Source organism: Martes martes (assembly GCF_963455335.1).
Source record: "Martes martes genome assembly, chromosome: 3".
In the NCBI taxonomy this organism is placed as follows: domain Eukaryota; kingdom Metazoa; phylum Chordata; class Mammalia; order Carnivora; family Mustelidae; genus Martes; species Martes martes.
The window spans coordinates 107,445,543-107,458,201 of NC_137890.1; the positions used below are offsets into that span (position 1 = coordinate 107,445,543).

At 33.3% G+C, this 12,659-nt stretch overlaps 1 protein-coding gene across 1 annotated transcript in view; it reads right to left on the bottom strand.

Annotated features, from left to right (window-relative positions):
* Nucleotides 1–12,659, bottom strand: part of LRP1B (LDL receptor related protein 1B) — a gene marked incomplete at both ends in the record, with an annotated part of 1,929,835 nt that overhangs the window by 663,241 nt on the left and 1,253,935 nt on the right. Inside the window, one exon of the mRNA XM_080798957.1 lies at nucleotides 7,311–7,556. Coding sequence (XP_080655083.1) covers nucleotides 7,311–7,556 — 246 coding nt within the window. The remainder of the gene's footprint in view (nucleotides 1–7,310; nucleotides 7,557–12,659) is intronic.

The following is a 12,659-nucleotide window of genomic DNA, read 5'->3' on the forward strand; positions in this document are numbered from 1 at the left end:
TAATAAGTGGTAGGAATCTGCATTCGGGGTGTGTGTATATTTGAAAGAGAGAGAGTGATTTCATTGAGGGTTAAGAGACTGAGCAAAAATATTTGCATTTCTAAGATACTGCTCAGTGTTTTTTTGCTAGGTTGTATTTAACAAATACCCAAAGATATATATGTAGTGAAAAGAAGGTCTATATGCACCCCAATGTTTGTAGCAGTAATGTCCACAATTGCCAAACTGTGGAAGGAGCAGAGATGTCCTTCAACAGATGAATGGATAAAGATGTGGTCCATATACACAATGAAATAAATCAAGCAGAGAAAGACAATTATCATATGGTTTTACTCATATGTGGAACATAAGGAATAGTGCAGAGGACCACAGAGGAAGGGAGGGAAAACTGAATGGAAGAAATCAGAAAGGGCGACAAACCATGAGAAACTCTGGAATGTTGGAACCAAATTGAGGGTTACCAAATTGAGAGTGGGAGGACGGGGTAACCAGATGATGGGTACTAAAGAGGGCACATGTGATGATGAGCACTCGATGTTATATGCAACTAATGAATCATTGAACACTACATCAAAAACTAATGATGTGGGGAGCCTGGGTGGCTCAGTGGGTTAAAGCCTCTGCCTTCGGCTCAGGTCATGATCTCAGGTCCTGGGATCGAGCCCCGCGTCAGGGTCTCTGCTCAGCGGAGAGCCTGCTTCCCTTCCTCTCTCTGCCTGCCTCTCTGCCTGCTTGTGATCTCTCTCTGTCAAATAAATAAATAAAATATTAAAAAAAATAATGATGTATTATGTGCTGACTAACTGAACATAAATAAATAAATAAATAAATAAAAATAAAATACCAGAAATTACTTAAGTGAATGAATGATTAATTATAAGAATCAATGAACAAATAGCCCAGGATACATCAAATAGAGAGGAGATAAAAATGATTATGGGAAGACAAAAATAAGAAAAAGAATGAAGTAAAAAAAGGAGTGAGTGAGGAAGCAGAAAGATAACAAGGAATTGTTCGGTAAACATTGGTCAATGTGAATGAAACTAAAAGAGGAGTAAAAGAATGCAGAAGATAATTGATATGTCTGAAGTTTAGTACATGCAACTAATTAGTACAAATCAGTAAGAAAAATGCAGTGATCTTAATAGGAAAATGGCCAAAGGAAATGAAGAGATGCAAAAGGTTAGCAGGAGTATAGAAAAATGCTCAAATTCATTATTAGAAAAATACAACTAAAGCAATGAAATATGACTTTACTCCAATATATTGGATAATAAAACTAGAAAGTTTAATTGTTTTAAAAGCTGGCAAGGATGTGGAGACTTTGGAAGTGTACTATTGGTGAAGGTGGAGACTTGTTCAACCATTCTGAAAAGAAACTGGTTCTACTTTCTCATAGGAAATATAAGCGTACACTATGAGTCAGTATTTTTGGTCCCAAATGATTTTCATGCAGATTTGTACAAATAGGCAAATGTATATCTATGGCAGCATTACTTGTGCAGAGATTTGGGGTGATTTGATCATACTTACATTGTAGAGTGCATAAACAAAAACAGGTGGGTACATGCCATATGATACTACATAGTGGTTAGAAACAATAGATTAGCTGTACATATAGCACAGATTGAAAAACTATTAAAAACTTGTTACTATTTTTGGTATTGGAGGAAGCTGTTACATTGAACAAGCATTTGCTACAAAATTATTTTTATATATTTCAAAAGAGGTATAAAATAACTGATACAGTCTCAGCTTTTAAGAAAGTTTAAGTCTAAGTGGTGACAGAAATAAACTCATAGACATACACTATTCAAAGGCATTACAAGAGTTTGAGGGCACACCGTATAGAGAGATGGCCTGGATCTTTGTAGTAGCTTGTAAAAGCTCTTGCTTTGGCGTCTGGTGGAATGAAGTTCAAAAGCTTTGCTCTAACATCTCTGCCACAGGCCCTGGGTAAATGAAGTAGCCTGTCTGGATCTCAGTTTCCAAAGGTATAAAGTCAGAGTATTAATAATATCTGTTGGTTTCCTGTAAGTTACAAATGAATTGCCCATCGCATTGTAGATGCTTGATAAATGGTAGTTGTTAGTAATATTATAATAATTAACTTGAAGAAAAATCCATAGAGGAGAGGGTTTCAGAGTATAGGATTTCCAAAATGTAGAAGATATTGTCATCCTGAAAGGTCACAGATGATAATGAACAGAGTATGTGAAGGAGATGGTACAATAAAGAGATGTATGTGAAAGTACTTTATACATTTTGGCCACTATTTATTTACTACCATTACTAATGAGGAAAAAAGTAATAATGTGCCTCAAATGGAAATCCACAGTGGAAGATAATGAAAGATTAGTTTGGAGAGATAAAATAAGAAAAAAATTTTAAAAAGATAAAAATTAAAAAAAAAATAAAATGAGAAGTAAGTAAGAAATAAAATAATAAAAAATGAAAAGGGCCCTAAATAGCAGATTGAAGAATTTAATGTTTTTTCCATAAATAATTCATTTATTCTATTTTAAAATCATAAATAGACACTGATATGTAAAAGTATCATTTTACTAACATAAAGAAGTGGATTGCCAAATTATACTACCGCCAACTTCCTTCCCCTGATCTTTTCACATTTATTTACCATTATTCCCCAACATAGTTCACCTATCATTACTTTGTTCTCTTTTCTTTTACTTTTTCCTCTTTACTCTACTTGGGCCTCTTTCCATTAATTCTCATCTTCCAGATTTTGATTTCCCTCTCTCTTTAAAAAATAAAGTACTATATCCTTTCAAGTTTCAATATATTCCCCTTACAAACTAACGAAACAAGAGGCTGAAAACAAAGAGGCCAGAGGAAGGACTGCCATCATCATCACAACATCAGTAGCTCCTGGCTGGAACTGTGGTACAGATGTTACCAACTGGAGATGGAGGACTAAGTCCAAAAGACTTTGTGGAGAACACAGTTAAGATACGGAGAGAGAGGGCAGCAAAGAACTGGGGAAGTCAAAGATAAGTTCAGATTGTGGGCCCTGAAGACCAGAAGAAAACTAGGGATGCTGCCAGGACTATGGATAATTGAGAGAAGAGAAAGAATATATTTCAGCCAACTAATTTTGAAGTTATTCAATGCTACCCAGTTAAAGAGAATTGGATAGTAGGAAAGACAGCATAGCTAGAAATGTAAATACCACAGTAATTTGATTTGAGATGATAAAGGAAGATCTCCAAGAGAATACATGTATGGGTACATGAGAATTAAAGTTTGGAGTATGTAATGGGCACAGTTTACCAATAGAACACTAGATTTATATAGTTTTGTTTTTATGAAATTATGGATTATATCAATAATCTCCTAAAAATGATGTAAATTGAATTGAAAAATAGATATATTTTTTCTAAAATAGTCACAATATTTTCTTTTGGTATCTAATATAATTTTCACAAAATATTTTGTGGTTTAGTTAATAAAAAATGGACAAAAATACATATTTATTGAACACTCCTTTGTTCCTAGACATTTAAGGGAAAGAAATAGCACATATGAAAAACTGATCTTACCTGAAGAGCTTGTAATTTGGTGGATGAAAGAAAACAGCATACCAAAAAAATTAACTATATTCAAGGCAATATGTATTACAAAAATTATTTTTTCCTTATCTTTGTTCAATATTTGACAATCTCATCTCCAAAATATATCTTCAATCTGTTCTTTTCTTTCTTAGTGGAGGTCACCAATTATCTTTTACCTGAGCAACCTCCTTTCAACTGGTTCCTGTATTAAATATAATTTTTAAAATCTAAAAGTGGAAATAGAAGAGAATAAGATCCACACAAACATTGGTGGGGAAATCTAACCTAATTCGGGCTAAGAGAAAATAAGAAGGAATGCTATAGGGGCGCCTGGGTGGCTCAGTGGGTTAAAGCCGCTGCCTTCGGCTCAGGTCATGATCCTGGGTTCGAGCCCCACATCGGGCTCTCTGCTCAGCAGGGAGCCTGCTTCCTCCCTTCTCTCTCTGCCTGCCTCTCTGCCTACTTGTGATCTGTCTGTCAAATAAATAAATAAAATCTTTAAAAAAGAAAAAAAGAAGGAATGCTATAATACTCTTCCCTATGTAACTAGAAATATGCTGCATGTTTGCAAGTAAGTTGTCTACTAAACAGAAAATGAAACTAGAGATAATACAATCAGCAGCAATATTTTGGATGTTCATAGTACAAAGAAATGAACACTTCAGGAGAAAAGTGATTAATGCATTACATATTAAGGCAGAAACATGTAAAGAACTGATAAAGTATTGAAATATCCAAGAAAATGAGTACAACTATATTAAATAAAAACTGAAGATCATAAAATAGTACTTATGGAAATCTCTTTATTTAACTAACAAGATATCAGTAGTAAACTTAGAGAAAACAGAATCAGTTCAGCAATTCAGCAAAAGCCAGATTGTAAAGAATTTAGGAAGAAAGGAGTTGAGAGAAATAATAAAATATGAAAGAACTATAGAAGATTCAAGAACAAGAAAAGTGGGGGAGTCCTGATTCTAATTTGAAGCATAAAGAGTACCATTATTCTTTACTTTTAAAATGTCAAGAAGAATAAGCACAGGTATTGCATTCAGTAGAAAGGACACATTTTAGAAGTGGGGACCCAACTTAAAAATGATAGAAAAAAATAACAAAAGAAGGATGAAAAAAAATTTTATTTTCAAAGTCCAATAGTTAATGGTTAATGCATTTTTTATTGAACTCTGAATCTACTATAGGTTTTCAAAAAAAGAAAGGAAGTGAATAAAATACAGAATAAATTCTTTTTATATATAAAAATTGGTTTAAATAAAAAATAATCTTCAATAGCTAACAAAACCTGTATTATCTGTAATAATATAAATGCTGACAATGGTATTTGGTGTACTATGTGTTTCAGAAGGGATAAATTACCAGCAGGTTAAAGTCTCTGTGCAAGAAAGCACCATATTAACTGTAAAAGGTAAAATATACATTTACTTCCCTCTTAAATTATAAACAAAGTAGGTGTGAAATATAGCAATTTTAACAATGAGAACTGATGCAGTACTGTTAGAGTTTCTTTCTGAGCTTAGAGTGGAAGGAGCCAATTACATTAGGAAGATTATCTTTGCATCTGGTCACATATTCAAAGGTTGAATTATTTTAACATTGAACATGAGTTGTTACTGATTACATAGAACACAAAAGCACTAAAATAAGTCAATAATTTTGTCATCTGTATCCAAAAACCAATTATGGAGCCAATTCTCATGTAAAATATGATTATATTTTGATCTACTGTTTCTCTAATCCAAACATGTACATAAATAAAATGACTATTATCACTGTGACAAATTGTTATTTTTTTTTAGCCTCTCATGCCAATTACTTTGTACCAGATTATTGGAAAAGAGTTGAATAAATGTCTGCTAAATGTATGCATCTCAGACTCAAATTTTAAAAGCCAGAGAAATAATTACAAAACAACATTTGAAATAAAAGAATAAAATAACAATATTCTCTGCAAAAATATAACACTTTTCATTTTACATTATTTTTCTATAACTGGACTGAATATTATATAAAACATAAGAGAATAACCTATAACTTCATTTTTTACTTCAAGCTGCTTATTATTTCATCAGAAAGATAAGGAATATAGAAAACACATAGATGGAAATAAACAACAACAAATAAAAAATGTGGACACATATTTTCATGGAGAATATATTCTAGACATAGAGAGCAGAAATAGAGAAAAATAATATTTGAAAGACTATTCCCTTACAGAAGAAATATTTGAGCTCATAGGTCTGAAAGAATACACAGGATATTTTGAGAAAAAGAAGGGAAATACAATCTAAGCAGAAGAAACAAAATGAGAAAAATTTATGATGTATAAGTTCTTAGCTGTCTGATGAAACCTGTGTGCCAGTTATCAGAAAGTCTTAAAAAGTGTAAAAACAGTAAGAAAAAAGCAAATAAAATAAGTATACATAGGCAAAGGAATAAAACACTATATATTAAAATGCTGTTACCAATATTGAACAAAAAACACTACTTTTGGATGTAGTAATATGCACTCTTTTTTATTATGATATTTGATAACAGCTTGAACAGTAGGTCTAATGACTCCCATTATTGAAGTAATAGTGGTTTCCAAAGCCTGAATATACATGATATTTTGAGATATCAGAACAAGTTTAACACGATGTGAATGTCTATTACTTCAATTGGAGACACACAGTTGCTGCTAATAAGTTGTATTTACTTTCAGTGAGACATTAAAGAAAATAAAGTTAATATTTTCCCCTAAAACATCCCATGGACCCCTTCAATTCTATCTATGGACTTGAAGTGTCCCACGGAATCAGTTAAGTCTCTGGAGAAGATACTGCAAAGTTACCATTCGTTAAGTACCTAATGGGTATGCGGCACAGTAGCACTTTCTCCTGTTTAGTTCTGCAGCATGATATTAGGAAGACATTGTTAAAATGGGCACTGATATTTGAAAGATAAGAAAACTGAGGCTCAAACAGTTTTATGTAGCCTGCCTAATATCATGTACATAATGAATGCCAGACGCAGGGTTAAAGTTCAAAGTCAGATTCGATAATCTCTCTTCTTCCCACTATGGTATCTGATCTAGAGAATCATCAGAATGTTTTAAATGGACAGTTAGAAGATGAACACAGCCAGAACAAAGGGTTTATTTCAAAAGTAAAAGACATACAACTGGAAGTGTGGGCTAGGACCAGACTTTGGAGGGTTCTGAAAGCTTCAGAGAAAAATAAAAGTAAACGCTTTTGATAGTATGAAAAGAAGCCTTTTGGGAGGATGATGATGAAAGTAGCATTTCAAGAAGGAAGGAACCAATCTGAAGGACTGTGATTATAAGGATACTGTAGTATGCTCTGTCGAGAAGATTTTGGAGTAGGTCTAAAATTACACATTCAGGGCACCTGGGTGACTTAGTTTGTTAATCATCTGCCTTTGGCTCCAGTCATGATCCCAAGGTCTTAGGATAGAGTCCCAGTGGGCAGTCTTTCTCCTTTTGCCCCCCTCAAACTCTCAAACAAATAAGTAAAATCTTTAAAAAAAAATAAATAAAATGACAAATTAAACTTAAATGCTTCACTCAAACTTAGTTGAATCCTTTTATTAATTCTTCAAAGGTGTTTTTGGAGTATTCTCTCAAGATATATTCTTAAATATACTGAGATACACAACACAGGAAAAAAAAACAAAACAGAAAGGCACTTGTTATTCTTCAGTCTAGCAAAACACACATCTACTTACCAACACTTGTGCAACTTTCCCCATCCACATCCAGCTTCCACCCTTCGTAGCATGAACACTTGACTGTGTGCTTGTGCTGTTCACACACTTGACTGCACTTTAGATGATTGCTACAATAATCTATAATTTCACACGTTTTATTGTCTTTGTTGAGCTGAAGTCCTTCAGGACAGGAACAGACAATTCCTCTTCCAGGAACAACAGAACAGTGATTGCTACAGCCTCCATTGTTCAGTGAACATTCATCTATAAAAGGAGGGGAACAGATTACAGGGCATTATCAATTGTTTTGCTCAATTAAATACTAATCATTGAACTCAATTCTCTAAGGCTAGAATTAGAGCAAGGATATTATAAATGAATAGAGAGAGCTCTCTGGATTTTTTTTTTCAGGGATTCGGATAGGAATGATAAAATAATTCATCGAATGACCAAATATAATTCTACATGATAGGAACGGGGAATGGAAGATTTTCATTTCTGTAAAACTTTGGAGTATACTTTCTTTGACGCCATAGAGGTAAAGTGTGTTCAATGTTTCTTTCTATTATAACTGGAAAAATTATGCTGAGCCTTTCAACTGTTGAGCAAAATCAGTTGCTAAGGGCTCCCCAAGGACATACATTGATGATCTGAAAATTTGGCTTGGTTCAGTGTATATAAACAGGCATATACATATACATGTATCATATTTTTATATATATATATATTTCTACATCAAGTGTCTGATTCATAATGATAATGCAGGATGGATTAGTTTGCTCTTTACTGGTTACAGCCATTTATTTTTAGGTTATGTAAATTGTACATTGCACCCTATATATTGGTTATTGTGATTAATTCAATGAGGCCATGAAAACATCATAAATAATAAACATATACACAAAAAGGTTGACTTGGTATTTGGACTAAAATAATGAGCAACCAGTATTTATTACATGGATAATATGATTGGTTTATAAAGAAAGAAACCTTTCTATCATACTCTTATAATTTAGAATTGCATTACATATATTTATTTCTGATTCTATTTCATTATAAATTATGAGGTCCATGAGGGTATACAAACTATTTGCTCTGTTTAGCAGTGTATATCCAGTAGCTAGCACAGTGCCTACCATAGAATAAACAGTTAACAATATTTTTTGAATAAAAAATGTCCAAATGCACAGTTACCCCCAAATTGAGCCACTACTGGTCCATTTGGGAAAATTTCAAGATGACCTACTTATGCCATTGATGAAAATAGCAGATAACTGTTTTTTCAAACACACTACTACCTATTCCTATCTATTACTAGATACATAGGAATAAGGCTAAAAGAAGCTTTGCCTTCCTTCACTTTAAAAATATTTTTAAGTTGTTTTCAAAACCTGTCTAATTAGGTGTTTTTTGAGACATGCTAAAACGGAATGTTGTTCAATGATTGACAAATTGTAGTAATAGTCACTTACGTACCTCAAATATTTCCTGCTGTCTACGAAAATTTATCTAGTTCAGAAATTGAGCTTAAGTATAACACTTTAAAAATATTTCTACATTTTTTTAAGTTCTATATAGGTCAACTTTTCTTCATACTATTTGTCACCAGAAAAGAAGTTATAATAATAAGAAAAGGAAAATGATTATATTAACTGTTTTCTCTAAGAACTCAAGTTTGGCATTATTTTAGAAGAAAAAAGTAGATTCATTTGGCTCTCCCAAATATGTTTATTCACCCATATCATAGTCATTTCAAAACAATAGTCTTTTTAAGGTATTTTCCCCATTTATTTCAAATGTCATTCTTTTTCAAGAGAATTACTGTAAAGAAGTATCATCATACCCAGGTGAAAAAAGAATGTTATAGTTCTCTTAGCTTATTTCAAATATGACTGTTCTTCTGATACTATCGGTGGAATAAAATCATAGATTTTTAAAAAAATAAAATTTACATTGATATCTAAAATTGAACATATAAATTTAATGCCAGTATTTGTGTGGCTAGTCCCTTGTTAATTCCTCCTTAACCCTAAACATGTCATTATATCCTAAAACTTTCTTTCTTTTCTTTTTTTTTTTTTTAATTTTATTTATTTGAGAGAGAGAGAGACAAAGAGCACAGACAGGGGGAATGGCAGGCAGAGGAAGAGGAAGAAGCAGATTCATGGTAGAGCACGGAGCCCGATGCGGGACTCGATCTAACTCTGGGATCATGACCTGAGCCAAAGGCAGACGCTTAACTGACTGAGGCAACCAGATGCCCTAATCCTGCAACTCTCTTAAATTTTTATTACCTAAAAATAATTTCTCATTGATCAAGCTCTAGTCAGGTTCCTCCAAGACTTCTGTTCAACTAGTCCTCAAACTGGCTTATTAAAAATGCAGACCCTTAGTATAAATAATTTCGATCTTCACTCCCTTCCCCAATCATACTCCTGTCGCCACCCAAAAAGAGATTTCACCAAACACTAGCATAGTTTCTAATCAATTAGGACAGCCTTCCTAGTATGACTCCAGCTCTGTTAAAGTACGTGCTTGAGAAAGCTCTATGCTGGTAGGAGAATTCACCGTTTGCTCCAGCCAAAACCTGGTGATAGGCAGACAGGCCCTGGAACCTTGTCTTAGAACAATTACTGTAAAAAGCTTGCAGTTATAACTATTTTCTCTGCACATTGGATATGTAATCTTCTACCACCTAGAACTGTCTTTTCAAGGACTTGAGAAATATCACTTTGAAATGCAAACATTCCAGAAGATAACTCTTTCACTCTTGCTCCCAACCCTGTGGGTGCTTGGTTTTGAGTTGTACCACCGTCTCTAGTCAAAGATATGAGAAATTTGTTTCTTCTCTGGGGTAAGCACCAATGGCCTAGTCACATGGGTCTACCCCTGTATCACCTCTTGGTGCCTTTCCCTTACCATACTCCAGGCTTCAAAATGCTTCTAGTCTTTTGTTTCAGAGAATTTGATTTCAGTTCACGAGAAATATTCTTCTCTGTTGCAATAATAAATACTGAATACAATCAATCGTCCCCATTTTACCTAGAGTCCAGCTTTGTTTATCTTTGACATACCTTTATAGCAAGGTTTAACAGTTAACTCTAGTCTTGAATGATTCAAGATTTTTCTCATTTATTTCTTAAACAATATCCATTTCTTAGAGTATATCCATTTCCCCTTGAAATCATTTGAAAATCCCCTTGAGAAAAATACCTTTTCACTAGGATTAAGAAAATTATTTCATTCAGTGTTCCTTTACTGATTTTTGTTTTGGTTTTGATTTTGTTTTACAGATGAGATTTATCTGGAGAAAACAAGAATGTCTTCACTAGCCAAAGAGTATGATTTTTCCATCCTAGGATATCTCCCAAGTATTAAGTCTACAGATTACAAATTATTTTCATACAATATATTTTTGTACAAATTTACATGTATTGAGGAACAGGATATCAATCAATCCCTGTTACCTTTTTAACAGAGGATGGTAAAGGAGGGAACATTAAAAAAAAAAAAAACAGCTTTTTTGAAAACTATTTCAAAGGAGTAAACATGAAGAGGGCAAAACCTATATTTTCATCATATACAACATATGGTTAAAACAAAACAAAACAAAACAAATAAACAAAAAACCTCTTTCGCCTTTGGGACTCTCTCTCTCTAAAAAGAATTTCCTAACTACTAGCCAAATGCATACCAATTATTTAAAGTTAATTCACTTGGTATATCTTTTATATCCACTGGCTAAATGACTCATTATGGCTGCTGCTGCAGCACTCATAAACCAATATCCTCCTTAGCTGTACAGGATCTAACCTACGACTGATGGGCAAGGATCTTGAAAATAAGAGACCAAGGTGCCATTTCTCTACAGGTACCAATATTGCCTATAAGGATTCCATCTACGGGACTACAGTACAAAGGTACACACAGAAGGTAGGAAAAGGAGAACCACAGAAAGTAATTCAATCCTTTGACCAGTATTTGTTTTTGATTTTCATTTCCCTAACTTTCCTTCAACTTCACCTCTCAAAGGGGACAGTATAGGACTTCAATATGCCATAGTGCTATAAGCAGGATAGAACTGACTTTTATCTTTTCTGGTATGACCACACCTAGCTTTATTGTAACCTCTTTCACACCTGTAATTCTTTGAAACGTTTGAGCAAGGTTCCTAAGCTGATGAATATAGTGGCTTGATAGTAAGAAACAATTTTCAGTCTTGAGGTAAATAAAGAAATAAATTCAGAAGAAATCCCTTTTGCTCTTTTATTTTACTAATTCGGAGAGCAGAGGACAGGAAAATAAGGCTGTGTTTTATAACATTATTTTCATTTTTCTTAATGATTGTATTTTGTCTTCTTTGCCTTCATTTTACCTGAAGGTTGAGAAAAGATAATTTCTTTCAATACGTATAGTGCATCTGACATTATTACCATGATTTCCTGCTCAATATCATCATCTCCTTTTTTGTTATGAAGAATCTGACATTCAAGAAATTAAGTTACCTGCCTAGATCATTTAATTGAAGTAACTGAAGAACAGAATTTAAACCTGTCAAAATCTTGATTTTTTCCTGTATTTACACATTTTCAATTTTAAGAGTATAGATAGTTTCCTTCTTTCAGAATTGCTCTTACAACCTTCACGATCAATCCTCACATATGGTAATGCAAGAGATATTTCCATCCACCAATCTACACCATAAGGGGAATAAGCTGGGAGAAAAAGAAGTAAATACAGATAAGCTAAGTCAGTTACCTTTTATTTGTTGCTTAATTTTAGGATTTTTGGGGGGAGGTTCTGGGGGTTGAGTCTTTTTGTTAAAATTTTAGCATCACAAGGGTACTTCAGTCATTTTGGTGTTCTGACTTTTTATTTTTGGCTCAGTTCATGATCTCAGGGTCCTGAGATCCAGCCCTGTGTGGAGCTCTGAGCTCTATGCTGATAGGGGAGTCTGTTTCAGATTCTCTCTTTGCCTCTCATTCTGCCCCTCCCCCTGTTCTCTCTCTCTCCCTCACTCTAAAAATAAATGTCTTTATAAATAAATAAACAAATAAATAAATTTTAGCATCACTGAATGAAGATTGTTGAAGTTACTGTTTCAAGGGTATTTATAGAATCACAGAATCTTTGGAAGAAAGGACATTTATTGCGTAAATTTAAAACACAATAACAGATTTTTTATCACTCAGTATTCTAATAGTACTCAATTCAGATCAAAATATGATAACTTTAGGCTTAAATGTAGTTGTCTTTTTTATTTTCAATTAGGTAGCTTCATCATTTCCTAAAGTCATTTTCCCAGTCCCTAGTCACCTCATTATTGTTCTTATCATTCTGTTAAACTCTTCCTCATTACTCTATTGA